This window comes from Equus quagga, chromosome 2, assembly GCF_021613505.1.
Source record: "Equus quagga isolate Etosha38 chromosome 2, UCLA_HA_Equagga_1.0, whole genome shotgun sequence".
In the NCBI taxonomy this organism is placed as follows: Eukaryota; Metazoa; Chordata; class Mammalia; order Perissodactyla; family Equidae; genus Equus; species Equus quagga.
The window spans coordinates 110,674,467-110,694,281 of record NC_060268.1 but is presented as its reverse complement, the minus strand read 5'-3'; the positions used below and the strand labels follow the sequence as shown (position 1 = coordinate 110,694,281).

The 19,815-nt window shown below is 37.7% G+C and overlaps 1 protein-coding gene across 1 annotated transcript in view; it reads left to right on the top strand.

The window, feature by feature from the left end:
- The first annotated feature begins 11,350 nt into the window (after positions 1 to 11,350).
- The window catches only part of HEATR1 (HEAT repeat containing 1), a 51,885-nt gene continuing 43,420 nt past the window's right edge, over positions 11,351 to 19,815 (top strand). Inside the window, exons 1-8 of the mRNA XM_046653743.1 lie at positions 11,351 to 11,469; positions 11,771 to 11,944; positions 12,499 to 12,715; positions 14,589 to 14,730; positions 16,750 to 16,851; positions 17,571 to 17,711; positions 18,384 to 18,595; positions 18,743 to 18,876. Of these exons, the coding sequence (XP_046509699.1) occupies positions 11,803 to 11,944; positions 12,499 to 12,715; positions 14,589 to 14,730; positions 16,750 to 16,851; positions 17,571 to 17,711; positions 18,384 to 18,595; positions 18,743 to 18,876 (1,090 nt within the window). The 5' untranslated portion in view covers positions 11,351 to 11,469; positions 11,771 to 11,802. The remainder of the gene's footprint in view (positions 11,470 to 11,770; positions 11,945 to 12,498; positions 12,716 to 14,588; positions 14,731 to 16,749; positions 16,852 to 17,570; positions 17,712 to 18,383; positions 18,596 to 18,742; positions 18,877 to 19,815) is intronic.

The window sequence follows — 19,815 nt, the reverse complement described above, 5'->3', positions numbered from 1 at the left end:
TCTCCCCATTGACCTGACCTCTACTCCATGGCCAGAGTCACCACCCACAACCTCCCTGCCTGACAAGAGAAGATCTGACTTACAACCTCTTCTGTATCTGACCTCGATCTCCTGATCCCACCTCCTTCCTCGCCTTTTTCCTTATAGTACACCACACATTCCCGTCATATCAGGCTGGCAGTTTCCTAACACTGCTTCATATCGCCGTGCCTTTTCACAGGCAGACCCACTCTCCGGAATGACTTGTCCCCAGCATGTCATCCCCTTGTTTGTTTCTATTCAACCTTTCAAGATTCAGCTCAAATGTCACCTTCTCTGGGAAGACTAACCCCCCGGGGAAACGTGGCCCCTTTGTGCCCTCAATCTCTGATTTCATGCCGTTAAACAGAATGGCAGAGGTTATTTTAAGTGGCTTCCTTCTGTACTGGATTCTGCTAATGCTTCTTGCTGGCTAAATACAGGCCCTGTGTATCAGTCATCTTTCCATCATTTATCAAAGTGCCAGGCACACTCAGAGATGCAGCTAATGTTAATTGAATGGACTTGAATTGAAGGACATAGTGGTGAATCTGATATTACTTGGAAACTCATTTTATTGGTCATCTTGGCATAAGTTCCAACAAAGCATTGTCAAATAAATTACACTTACATTTTATGCAAACTGTTAACGAATTATGTCTCTGGCACAGTGATCTCAAACTCCTTATCATTGGAAGAAAGAGGTATGAGAAAGATTGCGTTCTGTCAGTTTTATGGTCTTCTTTGACATACTTCTTGTACAATAGCCAAGGCTCCCTAAAGATTCTGAGATCTTTTGAAATGTTGGAAAGCACATTCAATGAAAACATGACTAACAACATGTGTGCAGTACAACAGGACTACTTTGCTAGTGTTCATCCAATTAATTTTTTAAAGGTGTACCATCATCCTTCCAACCTTCAAAATGTTCAAATAATTTTGAACCGACCAATTTTGGAATTTTAATGGAATGGATTCCCCGTTTACCTTTTCAATAGTCCAAAATAAAAATAGCCTTATATATAAATATATCACCCTTTAATCTAAGGCCTTACATTCCTTAATGTCTGCAATTACACTTATAGATGAAAATTTTTATAAGTATAATCACTTTTACAGAAAGTCCTCTGAGATGCATAATGAAAAATTTCCCCAATGTCTCTGTAAGTATACTAGATGGAAAGAATTCATTCCATTATTCCTTCTTTTATAGAAACCTGACTCTCAGAACTGAATGCTTGCTTCAAAGTAGGCTATTTGTTCCCAGGCTAAAGAAAAGCCTTTAAAGTAGCATAACCTAAAATGTGCATTGGTATTAAATAGTTGTCAATATATGGTCTCTAATAAGCTATATGGAGTTATTTATGGAGAAAAATGTTAACTATATTTATTAAGATTTAAATATTAGAGGATGATTTAAAATGGAAAATGACATCATGTAAAAATGCTTGGTATGCATAGATAAATTAGAAAAAGGTCTTTGATTATTTTTGTTTAAAACTATCAAACTATGGTTTTTTAAAAGTTTATATTTAAAAATGTGTACTTATATTAACTGTATTTATATTTAATTATATGTATTTTTACAAATCCTCCATCCCACACAATAAAGTGATCACAGTCTGTTCACGGCTGTGGAATGTTGGATTGTTACAGACTCCCAGGAATGGAATTAGTAAATTAATGGGTATGAACATACTTTGAGTTCCTGATGCATATTTCCAATTGCTTCTGAAAGGGTGACACTGCTTTATAGTATCACTGGTAATGCATGAAAATGTGAATTCAAATCTGCTTTTTCCAGGAACAAGCAATATTACTTTTTAAAAAATTTACTGATTTATAAATAAAACCACACATCTATGGACAGCTAATCTTCGACAAATGAGCTAAGGGCATACAATGGAGAGAAAAGAAAGTCTCTTCAACAAATGGTGCTGGGCAAACTGGACAGCCATATGCAAAAGAATGTAAATTGACCATTCTTTTTCACTATTCACAAAAATAAACTCAAAATGGATCAAAGACCTAAAGGTGAGACCTGAAACCATAAGGCTTCTAGAAGAAAATATAGGCAGTACACTCTTTGATATCAACATCAAAAGGATCTTTTTGGACACCATGTCTTCTCAGAGAAGCAAAACAATAGAAAGAATAAACAAATGGGACTTCATTGGACTAAAGAGCTTCTTCAAGGCAAAGGAAAACAGGATTGAAACAAAAAAACAACCCACCAATTGGGAAAAAATATTTGCAAGTCATATATCCGGCAAATGGTTAATCTCCATACTATATAAAGAACTCACACAACTCAACAACAAAAATCAAACAACCAGATCAAAAAGTTGGCAGGGGACATGAACAGACATTTCTCCAAAGAAGATATACAGATGGCCAATAGACACATGAAAAGATGCTCATCATCAGTGATCATCAGGGAAATGCAAATCAAAACTACACTAAGATATCACCTTACACCTGTTAGAATGGCAAAAATAACCAAAACAAAAAGTAACAAATGTTGGAGAGGTTGTAGAGAAAAAGGAACCCTCATACACTGCTGGTGGGAATGCAAACTGGTGCAGCCATTATGGAAAACAGTATGGAGATTTCTCAAAAAATTAAAAATAGAAATACCATATGACCCAGCCATCCCACTACTGAGTATCTATCCAAAGAACTTGAAATCAGCAATTCCAAAAGTCTCATGCACCCCTATGTTCATTGTAGCACTATTTACAATAGCCAAGATGTGGAAGCAACCTAAGTGCCCATCAACAGATGAATGGATAAAGAAGATATGGTATATATATATACATTGGAATACTACTCAGCCATAAAAAAGGATAAAATCGTCCCATTTGCAACAACATGGATGGACCTTGAGGGTATTATGTTAAGTCAAATAAGCCAGATGGAGAAAGACAATCTCTGTATGACTCCACTCATATGTGGAAGTTAAACATGTAGACAAAGAGAACAGATTAGTAGTTACCAGTGGAAAGGGGGGGTGGGGGTGGACACAGACGTGAAGTGGTACACCTACTCATGACTGACAAACAAAACAATAATGTACAACTGAAATTTCACAAGGTTGTAAATTATCATAATCTCAATAAAAAGTTAAAAAACTTACTGATTTAGTAGGTACAAGGTGCATTATTCTACATTAGCTTGCTTTCTAACAGAGTTGAACATTTCTCTGTAAATTTAATAGTTGGATTTTGTGTGTGTGAATCATTTGGTTATGTTTTTTGGCTATATATTGAAATCTTAGTGTTTTTCTCATTATTAGTATGAGATATGTATTATATATATATATACGTACATAATCATGTCATTTTATCTTCTATATTCATTGTTTTTCACTCTGCTGCTTGTTTTTAAAGTTTGTTTAGTTTGTTTATGCATTATCTTAAAAAGCAGAAGATACTTGAATTTGTAGTTTATATGTAGTTATATCTGCTGATCTTTTCCTCAACAATTGTTTTCTGAAACTTCTAGGAAGTCCTTTCTTACCTAATCCCCCAAATTGATAAATATGCGATTCCATTCTTTTCTGGTTTTTCTGCTATGTAAGTTTTTACATAATTTTTTAGCATTTTGATCATGATGAGAATTGGTGTTGTTTTCTTACTGCTTCTTCTGTGGGTGTTTATTGAGCTTCCTGGATCTATGGATTCAGCATTTCTCATCAAATTTGGAAAATGTCCAGACATTATCTCTTCAAATATTTTTGCCATCTGCCCACTTCCTTTGGGGACTCCAATTATGAATACGTTAGCCCACTTGAAGTTGTCCCATAATTTATGGTGGAACAATTTCATTTTAAAAAATTCTCTTTTTTTCTGGGTGTTTCATTTTGGATCGTTTGTATTGCTATGCTTTCAAGTTCACTAGTCTTTTCTTCCATGACATCTACTTTGCCATTAATCTCATGCAGCATATTTTTCATCTCATACATCATAGTATTCTCTAGCAGTTCAATATGGGTCTTTTTAATATCCCATGTCTCCATTAACTTTTTGAACATATGGAATATAGTTATAACAATCGTTTATTGTCCTTGTCGGCTAATTCTAACAGCTGTGTTAGTTCTGTTTCAATCAACATTTCTCCTTATTACGTGTTGTGTTTTCTTCCTTTTTCGCATGACTCATAATTTCTTACTGGACGTCAGACACTGTGAAATTTACCTTTTTGGGTGATGGATATGTTTGTACTCCTTTAGACATTCTTGAGTTTTCTCTGGAATGCGGTTAGGTTACTTGGAAACAGTTTTATGTTCTACGTCCTGCTGTTGAAATGTGGTAGGTGGGACTGGAGCAGTACTCAATCTAGGGCCGATTATTCCCCTCTACTGAGGCAAAACCCTTCTGTGAACTCTACCCAATCACAAGGTTTTCACCTCACTGGTAGGAATAGGCTCTATTCCTGGCCCTGTGCAATGTGGAGATTGTTCCCTCTAATCCTTTCCGATGTTTCTTTCCTCAGCTTTAGCAGTTTCCTCACAAGCAAGCCCTGACCAGTATTCAAGGAGGACCCTCTGCAGATCTCCAGAGCTCTCTATCTCCTTGAGGCTTTCTCTTCTTCTAGCTCTAGCTGCCTTGTTCTCCCTGGACTCTTAGCTCCCTTTGTTCAACTCAGAGCGTCCATAGTGCTCTGCCTGGTTTCCTCTCCTTGGGCTGTGGTCAGAGATTCTCCAAAGGCAGCAAACTGGGGCAACTGTGGGCTCACCTCATTTATTTCATGCTTCTCTGGGGTCACTGGTAACTTAGTTGCCTGATGTACAGTGTGTTGAAAAATCATTTTTTCATATATTTTACCCCTGTTTTGGTTGTTTCCAGTGTACTTTTGGAGAACTGGGAGTGTAAATTTGGCCCCTGTTACTGTATCTGTTCAGAACTATAATTTCTTTAGGTATTCTGGAATCCATTCTTGTGTATGGATTGAGGTCAATATCTATTTTGACTTTTTTTTACTCCACCCAAATTACTTACTCCAACATCAATTAGTGAATATTTTCTTCCCTGATTCTTTTGATATTTACCCTGTACTATATCAAATGCTCACATATATCAGGTCTATTTCTGGTCTAGCTCTTGGTACAGGAGATCTATTTGTCTATTTTTGCCCCAGAGCTATACCCTTTGACCTGCAGCTGCTTTGTCATATATTTTTAATATCAGATAATGCTAATCTTCCTTGCTAAATTTTTCCACTGTGTCCCTCTGAGAAATTTTTAAATATATTCTGTTGTACTTATTCTTTTACATCCATTTAAGAAACATTTTGTCAAGTTTTAAAAAACATTCTGGGATTTTCCTTAAGACTGAATTAAGTATGTAAATTAACTTGGGGATGGCCCATAGACATTTCGTGTAATATTTGTCTTCCTATTCAGAAGCATAATACAGCTACTAATCTTCTCCACTCATTCAAATCTTTCATTTTAATTTTCCATAAGGTTTTATAGTTTCTTCATAAAGATCTTATAAATTTAGGTTTTCTCTCAAGTACTTTATGAGCCTGTGTTTTGCTATTGGAAATAGGCCTTTATTTTGTCAGTTTGTTTTCCTATAATTACAGATAAAATGTTATTGACACCACATGCATGTATGTGTCAGTGCACATACTTGCACTTATCCAGTTTCTTATATTCCATCCTGTATCCAGTTGCTTTTAGAACTGAATCCTTGGCTTTTCCAGGTATATAATCACGTTGCAAGAAAAGAATGGCATTTTTGTCTCTTATTTACAATACTTCAATAATCCACATAAAAGTAGACTGGTTTGCTGGGTCTTGAAACTAGCCATAGCATAGAGTTATATTACAAGAAATATTAGTCTGGTTCCCAAATAGAACTGAAAATAAATTGAAACCTTCATAGAAGTCTTTTAAGAACACCAAAGGGAGAATCCAAATGTAACACAAAGCAAAAATTTTAATTTTTCTATTTATGCTCTATCTATCTAATATCATCTCACTCAGGGAGCTGCTCTTCTCTTCAATTTATCCCCAAAACTCTTCTCTCTATCCTAAATTTTTCAAAGCCAGATTACATAAAGCCAAGTCCTTCCCCTCCAGCCACCACCCAAACTTTCCTTCTGATAACTCTTCGTCATCCTGTTTCTATTAATTTCGCCTTACTGGTTTTCTCCGTTCTTTGCTTCTCCGTTGTTATCCTCAACACAAAAATCTCCCAGTGGCAGATGTTCAATGGAAAGTAACTTTGAATGAGGTGAGCAGGGTGGAGAGAAAGAGATTCAGGCCACCCACACCTCCAATTTAGTGTATTAAAAAGACGATTTTAGGGGCCGGTCTAGTGGCGCAGTGGTTAAGTGCACACCTTCCACTTTGGCGGCCCAGGGTTCACCAGTTCGGATCCCGGGTGCGGACATGGCAGCGCTTGGCATGCCATGCTGTGGCAGGCGTCCCACATAGAAAGTAGAGGACGATGGGCACGGATGTTAGCTCAGGGCCAGCCTTCCTCAGAAAAAAGAGGAGGATTGGCAGCAGTTAGCTCAGGGCTAATCTTCCTCAAAAAGAAAAAAAAAAAGATGGTTTTAAATAATTCCCATTTGCTAAGAAAATCTAAACATTTTTAAGTCCTGTGGTTCTCTAAATAACATTTAAAAGCGTTATTTTTTTATTTCATTTTATAATATATGGAAGATTTAATGAACCAATTTTTATATAATTGTACACAATTTTCAAATTTAAAAAGTTTGAAAACTGCTGCTCCACATAAGTTACAGCTGAATGCGCTCTGGGGCTCAGGAAAAATGCTTTGGAGCCCTCTGCTGGTTCCAGAGATACACCAGGCACTTGCTCTGGTTGATTTCCAAATCATTTTTTTTCAACTCCCAGCTCCCTACAAGTGCATGTCAAAATAACTAGAAAAATAATTGTACTTTTGATGACAAGAACATAAGTGCTCACATTCATAATAATGTAAATTACTTTATTTGGGACACAATATGAAGAAACAAATAATTTCTCAGGCATTGAACTCATTTGCTGGTGCTTGACTAAAATGTAGATTTCACATGCTGAACTTACATTGCTAATTATATACATCCTATTTCATTTCTCATCAATAAATATAGTGTCAAGTAGATAGTATCTCATCAGTTGTAATATATGATGCAAATAATCTACTAATAAAATTCTGAAGTTTCTCAATAACTTATTTTTGTTATAGTTAGAATAATTCTAAGTTATTTCTGTAAGAGTGCTACTGTCATTTACTTGCATTCTTATATATGTTTCTTGAACAAGAAAGTGAGAACAGATAGAGCTTGCACACATTTACATTCATTCATTCATTTGTTCTGCTAATAAATACTGCCAACCCATCCCAGGCATGTTACTTCCCAGCAGGGGTTTAGTAGTACAAATGAGAAAGCCCTCTTTTCAACACTACCCTTGGACCAGGGTTAGGCCTGTACCCTGTGTATCACAAATACATAAAAAATAAATTTGCTAAAAAATGTGGGAACCCGTCCCTCAATATCTTCCATTTAGCACTACTGTAGCCTCACCTATAGGTCTGAACATCCAGTCTCTGACTTATGCGTTTAAGCTTCAGGGAATCAGGTCTCTCCCCTTGTGTCCTAAATAAAAGACAACCCTGCTGGGACGTTCTGAAGGTTTGTGGATTGCACTGCTTCTGGACACTGATTCAGAGCGCACAGAGGATTCTGATGTGGAAGTTCTTAGGTAAGAGAAAAGACAAATTGGTTAACTTGTCACGCTCTTCCTTTCAGCCTGCATGAATGTAATAGATTTTTGCATAATGAAGCATTATTTCTAACTAGTTGCAAACATGTAATTTCTTGTTTCCTTTTGTTTTCCAATTTATGGTTGTGGAGGTACTCATGTATTAGTATAGCATTGTCAGCAATTGATGTGGTGGCTGAGGATGATTTAACAATATTAAACAGTTCATGTGACTCAAATTTGAAAATAGGTAGACATAGATGTAACATGAATGAAGGGTGATATTGATTTTTTACACTGGCAACTAGACGGACATTGGATGATAAACTTGTGAATAAATTTTTTATGAAAATATTTAATAAGGTAAAAATATTTACAAAAATTAGCTTTAATTTTATTAAAATTTTTATCATTAATTATAATGACAAATATAAATAATAATCTGTAGTTTGCCTTCTGAGAAGATAATTCTATTGAAAACAAGTGAAAAATAAATATAGTATATTGAATTTTTAATTTATGAAAATATATTCATACTCTTTGAATATAATTAAATTAATTTTAAAATCTTTTTGATCATTTTTGTCAATAGAAAACAATTCATGAAAATCTGGATTAAACAACTTAATTGATGATTTTGCTGAAGTGAAGGCAAAATTTTATGGGCTAAATATATAGGAAATGTATTAGCTCTACACGTCTTTATTATTCATCCAAAATCATCAGCCGATCAACACTGTACACAGACAGGTGCAATAATAATAAAGTGCTATCATCTTCTACATTTTGCTGTCTTTCAGCTATAAGAAAACATTTTTATTCTGCCATTGTAAATGGTTACTCATCAAAGTTGGAGGTTATAAGTGTATCTTAGTTAACAGTGGGTTAATTTGAGCTACACTTTTTAAATATTTAGACCGACAGTAGGTAAGTCTCTATTTGTACTTTTGTCTAGGCTCCACAAATCTTAGGGGTGGGCTTCATGTCAGCCCACAGGAAGATAGTATTCTAGTGAGGGGATAAAAGAAAGAAATAGATAAACAAATCAGATCATTTCAGGTAGTGATAAATGCTAGGAAAAAGCCACAAGCTTGGTATATCTGATGGGCACAAAGAAGCTCTGCTGTGGTTGGAGCAAACGTCAAGATCCATCTATCTGGAATGAGCTCCATTTTTTCAAGACTTCTCATTCAGGCCTCAGGTTAAATGTTCCCTCCTCAGAGAGTCCTTCTTCAGCCACTCACACCAACAATGCCCTCCCTCTGTCACCCCTATCATAGGACTTTGGATTATTGTCATCAGAGCACTTACCACATTACCTGATGGTTTTCTGGTTTATCTATTTCCTGTCTCTTCCTGGTGGAATGTAAGTTCCACAAGAGTAGAGACCTCAGCTGTCTTGTTCACCCCCATATACCTAGACTAGTATAAAGTGCACATGGAATGAATCAAGGTTATCTGTACTTCGGATTAAAAGGAGTGGGGGAGGGAAGGAGAATATCTTTTAAAAAACAACTAATTTATTCAAATAACTCTTACAAATTTGCTTTTTTTTGGGTAGAGTCCTTGCTGTGAACAGTGATTGAAATGAGGAGTAGAATTTATCACTCTACCACGTAACATCCCCCATCAAATAAAAGAATGTATGGTTAAAATACCATCTCTGAAAGGAATGTTTATCCTTGCTTTAAGAAATATGTATCAGTTATAGCTAAAATTATGGATTTAATAAATGTAAAATAGCAAAAGTCATGAAAAGGATTATTACCTAGAAGAACTGCAGAGCTACATATGAGCTAGAACTGATATTTTAAATTCAAATAACAACTGAGAAAGTAAGTTCGCTCTTGTCCTCGACTGAATAATCAAAGAGGAGACGGGCATATAATCACAAAAACCAAGGAAGCGAAAGCCAGAAAACATATATACAAATATGTATACAAATATAAAACAAATATATCCAAAGGATTCTTTTAAAATGGAGAAAAAGATATAATTCAAGATCTTGGTTTATTTTTTTAAACCAAGGCTTTTTAAAAAAATTATATTTATGAATCTCTGACTTGTTTTCTTCGTACTTTCCTAGTTTACTTCCAAAGTAAAATTCAGTATGGTGCCATATATCATGGAAACTGACATAGAAAGAGTTGAACCAAATACCTGCAGCACTTTTTATTTTCACTTTGATAAAGCTTTTAAAAACATGTTTTTTTTTAAGTGAAAAAGCAAATATGTCTTGTGGATAAATAGGCTTGATTTTCATTTCTCACTACTTTCATATCTTACTACTTACTACTATCATTTCCCCCAAAGCTGATTGCTTTTATAAAAGTAAAATTCCCGGGACACATAAGAACAGAAAAATTTCTTCGGCAGATGTTTCTAAGGGTGAAATAGATACCACCAGAACTTAAAAAATCCTGTTATTCTCTGCAAGCAATCAACACCACATGAAAAAGATTATTAACCGTAAAAATAATTGGAGAGATTTCTTTGGTTGTTTTGAATGCTGTTAAAGCAAAACAACAACAAAAGATTGTGTTAATAAAAGGAGAAAATCTGCATAGAGTTTAGAAGAAGAGAGCCCCCACATCTGTAACCGTGTTTCCACTCTTCTCCAGGGAAGAAGGTTACTGAAAGATTGACACCCTGGCACGGAAGAGCTCTATCTCTGGAGAGAAACTAATACATCCAGCAAAGAAAGGATAGGATATCCAATGTCACTCCTGCGTCCCGTGCAGCTCCTTGGAGAGACCAGTTCACCCCATTTGTAGCACATACCGCACTGCTTTGGGGACAGATTGTGGCATATCCATATGGGACTGTCTTCCTCAACACTAATCTATAGTGTCACTAGGAAGACCGATGGTTGTCTGGGGCCGGGAGGGGGCGTGGGCATCTCTGCAAAGGGTCAAGAGGAGATTTTGGGGGGCGATAGAAACTTTCTATGTCTTGACTGGGGAGATAGTGACACCTACATACTCATTTGTTAAAACTCATCGAACTGTTAAGTGGGTGATCTGGTTTGTAAGTCATATCTCGACAGGGTTAGTTTTAAGAGCAAAAACCCCACAGTACTTGCCCTCCAGGAATACAAAGTGGAGTGACGCCCCCAAGCTCCAGGGCGGTGGTATCCAGCATTCATAGAGCGGCTAGCATTGCGAGCAGTAGCTCATCGCATGAAATTTTCAGCCCGTTCTCACTTTCTAGAGGAGGTAACAAACTCTGAGAGATGGAATAATTCGGTGGAGCTCACACAGCCCAGGGGCACTAGCGCTGGGATTTAAACGAGGCAACATGACTTCACAGTTCATAGTTTTATCCACTACTCGATGCTTCTGGTACATAGTAAAAGCTGAATAAGTGTATGTTCGATGGACGATTCCGGCTACAGATCCTTAAAGTTCACGAAAGGCCCACCCAGAAACTGAAACCTTCAGACACAAGGCACGGCGCAGTCGGCTGGACCCTAGCGGAGGAGTCGGAACCCACAGCCTGAGCCCCAAGCCTCGCGTGGTAAAGAGGCGGGGCTTCGCCGCAGGGAGGCGGAGTCATCTTGTCGTATTTCCGGCAAGTTTGTACCTCTTCTCTTGCCGTAGTGCCTGAAACCGGAAGTTCCCCTGAGGCGTGCTCTAGGTTTCCGGGTGAGGGCTGGGCTTTTTGGTAACATGTGGGAGCTGGTGTGAAGAGTTTTTGGCTTCTGAGAGCTGCGCGAAGTCGAGCTCCCGGTGAGTAGAAGCTGTGGATCCGGGCGGTATCCCAACGGAGGGTAAGATGTCCACGCGTTTTCGAGTCTCTGCGGAGTCGGGGCTGAAGAAAGCCTCGGGCGGCTCCAGGGGCTGTAATCACTGGGTAACTCTGTTGCTGCAGTGTTTGCCCCTCCGGAGTCCGCGAGCCCCGGGACCGCCGGTCATTTGTCCGCGACTGCGCTGAGTGCACAGGAGAGTTGCTCGTACGTGAGGCATTTGCTTCTTGCACTAAAGCCACCCTATAGTTTTGTAGACTTCTCACAGTGGTCATGTTTCTTAGCCTGTGTTTTTAGGAGTTCACCTGCCTGAGAGATGACGTCCTTAGCCCAGCAGCTCCAACGACTCGCCCTCCCTCAAACTGATCCCAGTCTCCTGTCTAGAGATGAAGTTGCCTCTCTGTTGTTTGACCCCAAGGAAGCGGCCACCATCGACAGGGACACCGCCTTTGCTATCGGTGAGCTACTCTTCAACTTAGAAAAGCTCTGCGAAGCGTTTGTTTTCTGGATGTTGCTGTATTTTCGTGTTTTCTCTTCTGGCCCGCCCTCTTCCTTAGCAGTTTCTGACTTATTGACTTATGTCGTTAAGATGAAGAGAATAACAACCTTGTGCTGGATGCTTGAGATGTGTGTAGGCAGTGGGATCTGAATTTCACAGACGAACAAACAAGCTGCGGGAGGTCAACTAATGTATAGAGAGGAGGAACAGCCAAAGGGGCTGGAGTCAGTGGCTGGGGTGGAGGAGGTGTCTTCCCTGAGGACTGGCCTAGTTATTGTGGGGGATGTTTAAAAGGAAAAAAAAGGAATGTACTTTCCTGCCAGGAAGTACTTTCTGTTCTCCTAGTTGGTGAGATGTGATTTGTTTTATATGTTGAACACTAGAAATCAATGTTTGGGATGGTATTAAAGGTTATAAAGAGTTCAGAGATTTTTAGAGATAAGTAAAACCATAAAAGAGGGGTGAGATGAGTTTGCTTACAGGGAATTGTTCAATGAACTGGTGTTTTCCTAGGATGCACTGGCCTGGAGGAGCTGCTTGGAATCGATCCTTCCTTTGAGCAGTTTGAAGCACCATTGTTCAGCCAGCTAGCAAAAACCTTGGAGCGCAGCGTTCAGACTAAAGCCGTGAACAAGCAGCTGGATGAAAACATTTCATTATTCCTTATTCACCTGTCCCCTTACTTCCTGCTGAAGCCGGCACAGAAGTGTCTGGAGTGGTTGATTCACAGGTAACAAATGGAATTACAAAAATAATTGTGGGCTCACAACTCTGATCATTTAAAAACTTAAGTAATGACAACTTTTGTCAATTTAAAGCTGAAAAATGAGATATATTTTAAGTGGTTAACACAGTGTCTATTGGATGAGAGAAGCATACCCTTCTACTATGAAACTCGTTTTTGTTCATATGGAAAGTAGAACTACTGAAGATTTTGAGTAAATAGTCTAACCTCATTAGTTCTGAGGAGCTCCTGTCACTTTGCCATTACAAGTTGTCACTGCACATTTGGGGCAAAGGGTATAATTAAACTCATTTTTTGCCAAAATAAAAACAGTGGTTTGGGAAGAAGGTAATAGTATTCTCTGAAATACCATAACCTAAGAAAAAGAATAATAGCTAATGTGTATTGGACATTTATACACCAGGCTTTATTGTGAGCACTTTGCATACATGATCTTAATGCTCACAACATTCCTATGGGGAGATACATGTATTATCCCCATTTTACAGTTGAGAAAACAGTTGTAGAAGGATTAAGGTCAGACAACTAGTGAGCTGAGATACAAGGTTGTTTCCGAGGGCTGATCTTTCATCCACTTTGGAGATTGTCTCAGTAAGTTTACTTAGTTTATTTCCTCACTTACTAGCTTCACATTAGTATCATGTCACAGCTTACACGTTTTTGTTTTTTCTCCCATATATATGTTTTAAAAGTAGGAAGATTCTACTTCGTTAATTGGAGACATAGGGGCAAAGGAAGCAAGTGAGTCACTGAGAAAACATAAATTTAATTTGGATCTTCTGATTATCAGAACATTAGACTCATCAGACAGAAAAGAATCAAGTCTGTAATATTTCCCTCTGTCTTGTAACGTTTAATATTCCCCAAATAGACCAGTAATATAAGGAGTACTCCTTGCATTTGGTTTTGCATATCCTTATTCATGTAACTTATTTATTTAGCAAACATTAAGTTAGGTACAAGGATGGGTAGGCCACCCTTCATTACTGTTTTGAAATAAACGCTGTAATAAAGGCGTCTGCAAAGTTTGGGGCTGTGGCTCTGCCTGAAGTAGTTGAGGAAAGCTTCATGGCGAAAGTAACGTCTTGGCTAATACTAAAGCCATATTTATAACCAGTAAAAGGCAGAGTGGTATGGTCTTCCAAGAAAGGTACAGATCAAAGGTAGGAGAGTTTAGACAGACATAGGAGGGACTTGACTGGCAGAATTCGGAAGAGCACCTTGAAAAAGGCATTTGAGCTAGGTCTTATAGGCTAGAAAGGATTTAATGTATCTGACAGAATTAATAAATCTGTCTTATGTTATTAGGTGGAGGGACCAATACCAAGTTTTGTGAAGTTCATGGACAAATTATATAGGGTTGTAATTTGATAATTTTTTTATTATTCAAGGAAAGTAATGTGATTTTCTTTTCAATTAGTCTTCTTGTTTTAGAATTATGATGGTTAGGTAAGCTGAGGAGTCTGTGGAACGTGAACTTTGGAGCATAGAGAGAAGCTGAGCATTGCTGCCTAGTTGGCCAGTTGCTTTTCTGGTGCTTTGACTGCAACCATTCCACAGTGTGATAATGTAATAAGAAGTTTAAAAAGTTGAGAGGAAGGGAATGGGATATAAATTTTGATATTGAATATTAAAAAATACTGCTGCATAGAAATTGGCAGAACCCTGTTGAGGAGTACTTTAGTGCAAAATAGAGGGCTTATGTTTAAGTGCTCTGTGTTTTGCTTATAGTTGTGTGGTTCTTCTCACTGATACTCATTCTAAGTAGTTTTAGCTCATTGATAATACAGTTTGGACACATAAGGAAATAAGTGCTTGTAAGTTTTGTGTCAGTTTGAGTTGTTTGCTTTTTCTCCAGGTTCCATATCCATCTTTATAATCAAGATAGCCTCATTGCTTGTGTTCTGCCATACCACGAGACAAGAATATTTGTGCGAGTTATACAGCTTCTAAAAATTAATAATTCAAAGCACAAGTGGTTCTGGTTGTTGCCAGTTAAGGTATGATTGTTGAATGACACATTTATTATCATTACAAGTCTTAAGAGATATAATTTGGAAAAATGATATCATTAGTCATTAGTGCTCCTGAGAGTAGTCCAAGTATTACCTCCATCGCTTTTATTTCCTAATTTCCAGTTGAAACAATTATGAATAATAGCTGGCTTTTATTTAGTACCTGACATCAGGCTAGACAATTTACATTATGTTATGTTGGATTCTCACAAAACTCCATTTTTACAGTTGAGGAGAGGCTCACAGAATTAAGTTACTTGCCAAAGTTCACATAACTATAAAGTGGTAGAGAGAAGATTTGAATACAGATCTGATTTTAAAGCTTATGTCTTCCCACTGTACCATGCTGTCTGGCATTTTAAATTTTGGAACTGAAGAGCTTAAAAAAAGTTGGAGGTGGGGCTGGCCCCGTGGCCGAGTGGTTGAGTTCGCGCGCTCTGCTGCAGGCGGCCCAGTGTTTCGTTGGTTCGGGTCCTGGGCGCGGACATGGCACTGCTCATCGGGCCGCGCTGAGGCAGCGTCCCACATGCCACAACTAGAGGAATCCACAACGAAGAATATACAACTATGTACCGGGGGTGTTGGGGAGAAAAAGGAAATAATAAAATCTTTGGGAAAAAAAAAAAAAGTTGGAGGTGAAGAAAAGCAGATATAGTACAAAATTAAAAGGATAAGGACAACTTGAAGGACTTTAGGAAGTTATTGAAATTGTAAAGAAGATGCTAGGAATTAATTTACAGGTGAATAAAAGGATAGTTCCCTTACAGGAAGGGTCTGGCTAAGATCAGATAACATGTTTTCATGATTTTGTAGTAAAACAATTGACTTGATGTTATCACTTTGTTTGCCACATGTAGTAGAGGAAGTAGATGTATGTTGTTAGTAGGAATTTTACTGAATGTTGAGCCTGGCGATTCAGGCTGGGAGGAGGGCAAATGGGGATGAAAGCAGGCTAATGATCTGCGGGACTGTGGAAAGAGTTAAGTTTATGGGTGATGATAGTGAGGTCAATGATCAGAATTATTAAAAAGAAAGGAATGGGAATTTTTAATTAGAAGTTTAAAAGTTTGGATGTAAAGCACTTGAACTAAAGAATGTTTAATGAGAGAAGGCCAACCTATGATAAAGCTTCTTATCAAACCTTTCAGCATTCACTGTTAATATCAAGATCTCTTTTTTTTTTAAGATTGGCCCTGAGCTGACATCTGTTGCCAATCTTCCTTTTTTTTTCCCCCTCCCCAAAGTCCCAGCACGTAGTTGTTTATCCTAGTTGCAAGTCACTCCAGCTCTTCTATATGGGATGCCACCACAGCATGGCTTAATGAGCAGCGTGTAGGTCTACACCCAGGAGCCAAACCAGTGAACCCTGGGCCACCGACGCAGAGTGCACAAACTTAACCACTCGGCCACGCGGCTGGCCGCATCAAGATCATTTTTTTCCCCTGGTCTACACACACATCTTGCTGCTCCCTAGACACACTTGTTTCAGGTGTCCAAACCCCATTCACCTATTAAAGGTCACTTCAAATTCTCCTTTCCTTGATTTTCCAATATTTATTGAGCACCTAGTACATACCATGCACAATGCTAGGCAGTGGGAATAGTATAAGTTGGCCGGGTTCCTAGTCTGTTTCTATTACTAGCGTTATTGTAAAGCAGTGACAAAACCATATCACATTGGCTCAAAAGCCAACTCTAACCAGTGGAGTTACTAAGAATCTAGAAAGTCCAGATTTAGATAAATATATGTCAAAATGCAATGCATGATAAGTAAGCATTTTTCACTGAGTACCTCCACCCTCACTGCCAACGTTCTCTTTTGAATTTCTGAAGTTTGCATGATTTTATGTGGTAATCTCATCTCTATGACCAGTTATAAGGAGAGGCTATATTTTATATTATGAGCTACAGCAGTATAAAGCTGTTACTATGGTAGATACTTTAAAACTGATGAGCAGTTGATGAATGTCCTGAGTAATACCTGGTTCTTTCTGTTTATAACAGCAATCTGGAGTGCCCTTGGCTAAAGGAACTCTGGTTACCCACTGCTACAAAGATCTTGGATTCATGGATTTCATTTGTAGTCTGGTAACAAGATCTGTAAAGGTGAGTGGTGAGTGGTATATTGTTTCATGAATGTGTAGTTTCATTAGAAGGTTGCTTGCTCTGAATAAAGAAAACATACTAAGGCTTTCCCTAGTAAGGATGGTACTTTGAAGAAGTTCCTTTTGTTAAATGATCTGTTTAGGAGCATGAGTGGTTTGATCACTCTTTCGTCACCAAGGGTGTTTTTCTCTAAAAATAAGTTATTCTATTCCTTACCAAATTCTATTTATAGTGATTGTTTAAATAGTTTAAAAAGACAATCTAAAAATGTCATTCTTTCCGTATTTAATTGAACCATTGAATTTGTTATTTATTTAAAGTTTCGTATGGTAAAAATTAAAATGTCAAGAGCCAGCCCTGATGGCCTAGCAGTTAAAGTTCAGTGTGCTTCACTTCGGCAGCCTCGGTTTGGTTTCTGGGTGCAGAACCACACCACTTGTCTGTTGGTAACCATGCTGGGGGTGCGGCTCACATAGAAGAACTGGGAGAACTTAGAACTATGCACAGCTGTGTACTGGGGGTTTGGCGGGGTGGAGGAGGCAGGAAAAAAAAAAAAGGAGGAAGATTGGCAACAGATGTTAGCTTAGGGCAAATCTTCCCTGAAAAAGAACAAAAAAATTTTAAAATGTCAGCCTGATGTAGTCGAGAGCTATAAACATTTTTATACTTTTATCTACTTGGTCTTTCACTCTTAAATGTGTTTGTGTTTGTTGTTCCAGGTTTTTGCTGAGTATCCTGGGAGCTCAGCTCAGTTGAGGGTGCTTTTAACTTTTTATGCTTCTACCATCGTGTCTGCTCTGGTGACTGCTAAGGACATATCAGACAATATAGTCGCCAAGCTGTTTCCATATATCCAAAAGGTTGGCCCTGCTCGTGTGTAAAGTAGATTAATTTGTACTTAAAGGAATTTTCTTGCTTTTGAAAATTTCACTTAGACGTAAATGTTTTAAAACTGACAGTTTATTTCAGATGGTTGATGAGATTTAATTTTTAGGTAAAAAATAACTTCTTTTGTCTTAAAAACTTACCAGAGTTAATTAGGATCTTAATTAGGGCTCCTTAAGAATAAGGCTATTTGACCTGCCACTGTATACCAGATCTATCTTCTTGGCCATCTTGTGATGTCACTGGAAGGAGAATGGATTAGAAAATCTCTTCAAGGCAAAGGCTCTTTTATCATTCCTTTTGCATTGATTTCTGTGTCTAATGTTTCTTCTTCCCAAGTGCCTTGTTGCCTCCCACCTTCCAGATTCCCCACAGAGGTACTGTTAGGATGTCTAGTGGATGTGTGAGTTGGGAGACCTACTGAGATCCTTCTCTCATCCAGGAGACTTGTCATCTCCATGTCGGCTAGGGAGAAAGGGTCAACATCTTGATTTTTCACTCCTGAGGAGAGGTTGACTCTCAGTGTGAATTAGGTTCTATTAATTTCTAGCTTATGATATTTCTAATTTTTCAAGGTAAAGCAACGTTTTAAGTAGAATGAAATAATATAGTTTATCATTTTCCCTTATATTTTTAAAAATATTTAGGGACTGAAATCATCTTTACCAGATTACAGAGCTGCAACGTACATGATAATATGTCAGATTTCTGTGAAAGTGACAATGGAAGATACCTTCGTTAATTCATTGGCTTCACAGATCATCAAAACATTGACCAAAATTCCCTCTTTGATCAAGGATGGATTAGGTTGCTTGATAGTGCTCCTGCAGAGGCAGAAGCCAGAGAGCCTTGGGAAAAAGTACGTACAATTGAGAAATAATAATTAGAGATGAATGAGATTATTTTGAATAATTTTTTTATAAGATAAATTTTATGCTATTTTTTTAAATTGCCATTCATCGTCTAACTTGTAAAGTCATAATCTTACATACCTGCTTCTTCAAAGGCCGTTTCCTCACTTGTGTAATGTTCCTGATCTTATTACAATACTTCATGGGATTTCTGAAATATATGACATCAGTCCTCTTCTGCGATACATGCTTCCACATCTGGTTGTCTCCATCATTAATCATGTTACAGGTATGTGGTTTTACATTTTGTGTCCAGAAACTTATTTTCTAAGATTTGATTCTCTCAAAATAGGAACCATACCTTTGTTAATAGCTTTAAGATACTTCAAGTTTCTACTATTCAATTGCTTTTGCGTAATTTGTCTATTTTTCTTATGTGAAAAACATTTGGGGTGGGGAGCAAGTTAGTTGAAGAGAGATCCTTGTTAATTGAGTGAAATGCTCAGAATTCTATTTTTTTTAAAATATGTGTTCTTAAACAGTCTCTGCCTGAAAAAGACTATGGAATTATTTTAAAACAATTACAATATGTTATCAAGTAAAACTTTCCCTTCTCATTTAGATATATAATGAACGTCAGTGATTCGTTCACAATACCCAGTTGCCAAAAAGCTTTTCTTCCTTGAGTCATTGAAAATGTAGGACCAAGAAAATCTCATGTATAAAAATCCAAGTTAAAAAAAAAGCCAAAAGATTGATTGTTTACATTATGTGTTTTTTACCTTTCAATAAGTACACAAAGACAACAAAGAAATACTTGGTCCTATTGCTACTTGAATTAAGAAAGACATCCTGGGCTGGCCCAGGGGCACAGCAGTTAAGTTCACACATTCCACTTCAGCGTCCTGGGGTTCACCGGTTCGGATCCTGGGTGAGGACATGGCACCGTTTGGCAAGCCATGGTGTGGTAGACATCCCACGTATAAAGTAGAGGAAGGTGGGCACGGATGTTAGCTCAGGGCCAGTCTTCCTCAGCAAAAAGAGGAGGATTGGCAGCCAATGTTAGCTCAGGGCTAATCTTCCTCAAAAAAAAAAAAAAAAAGACATCCTAAAAAAGACATCTCTAAAATTATGTCAGTCTATTGGAAAATAAGGTGTGCTTAACCAAATCTTGGTTTGAACATGCATTTTGGAAGCATAACTAGCATAAATGAAAGGATATTTTTTC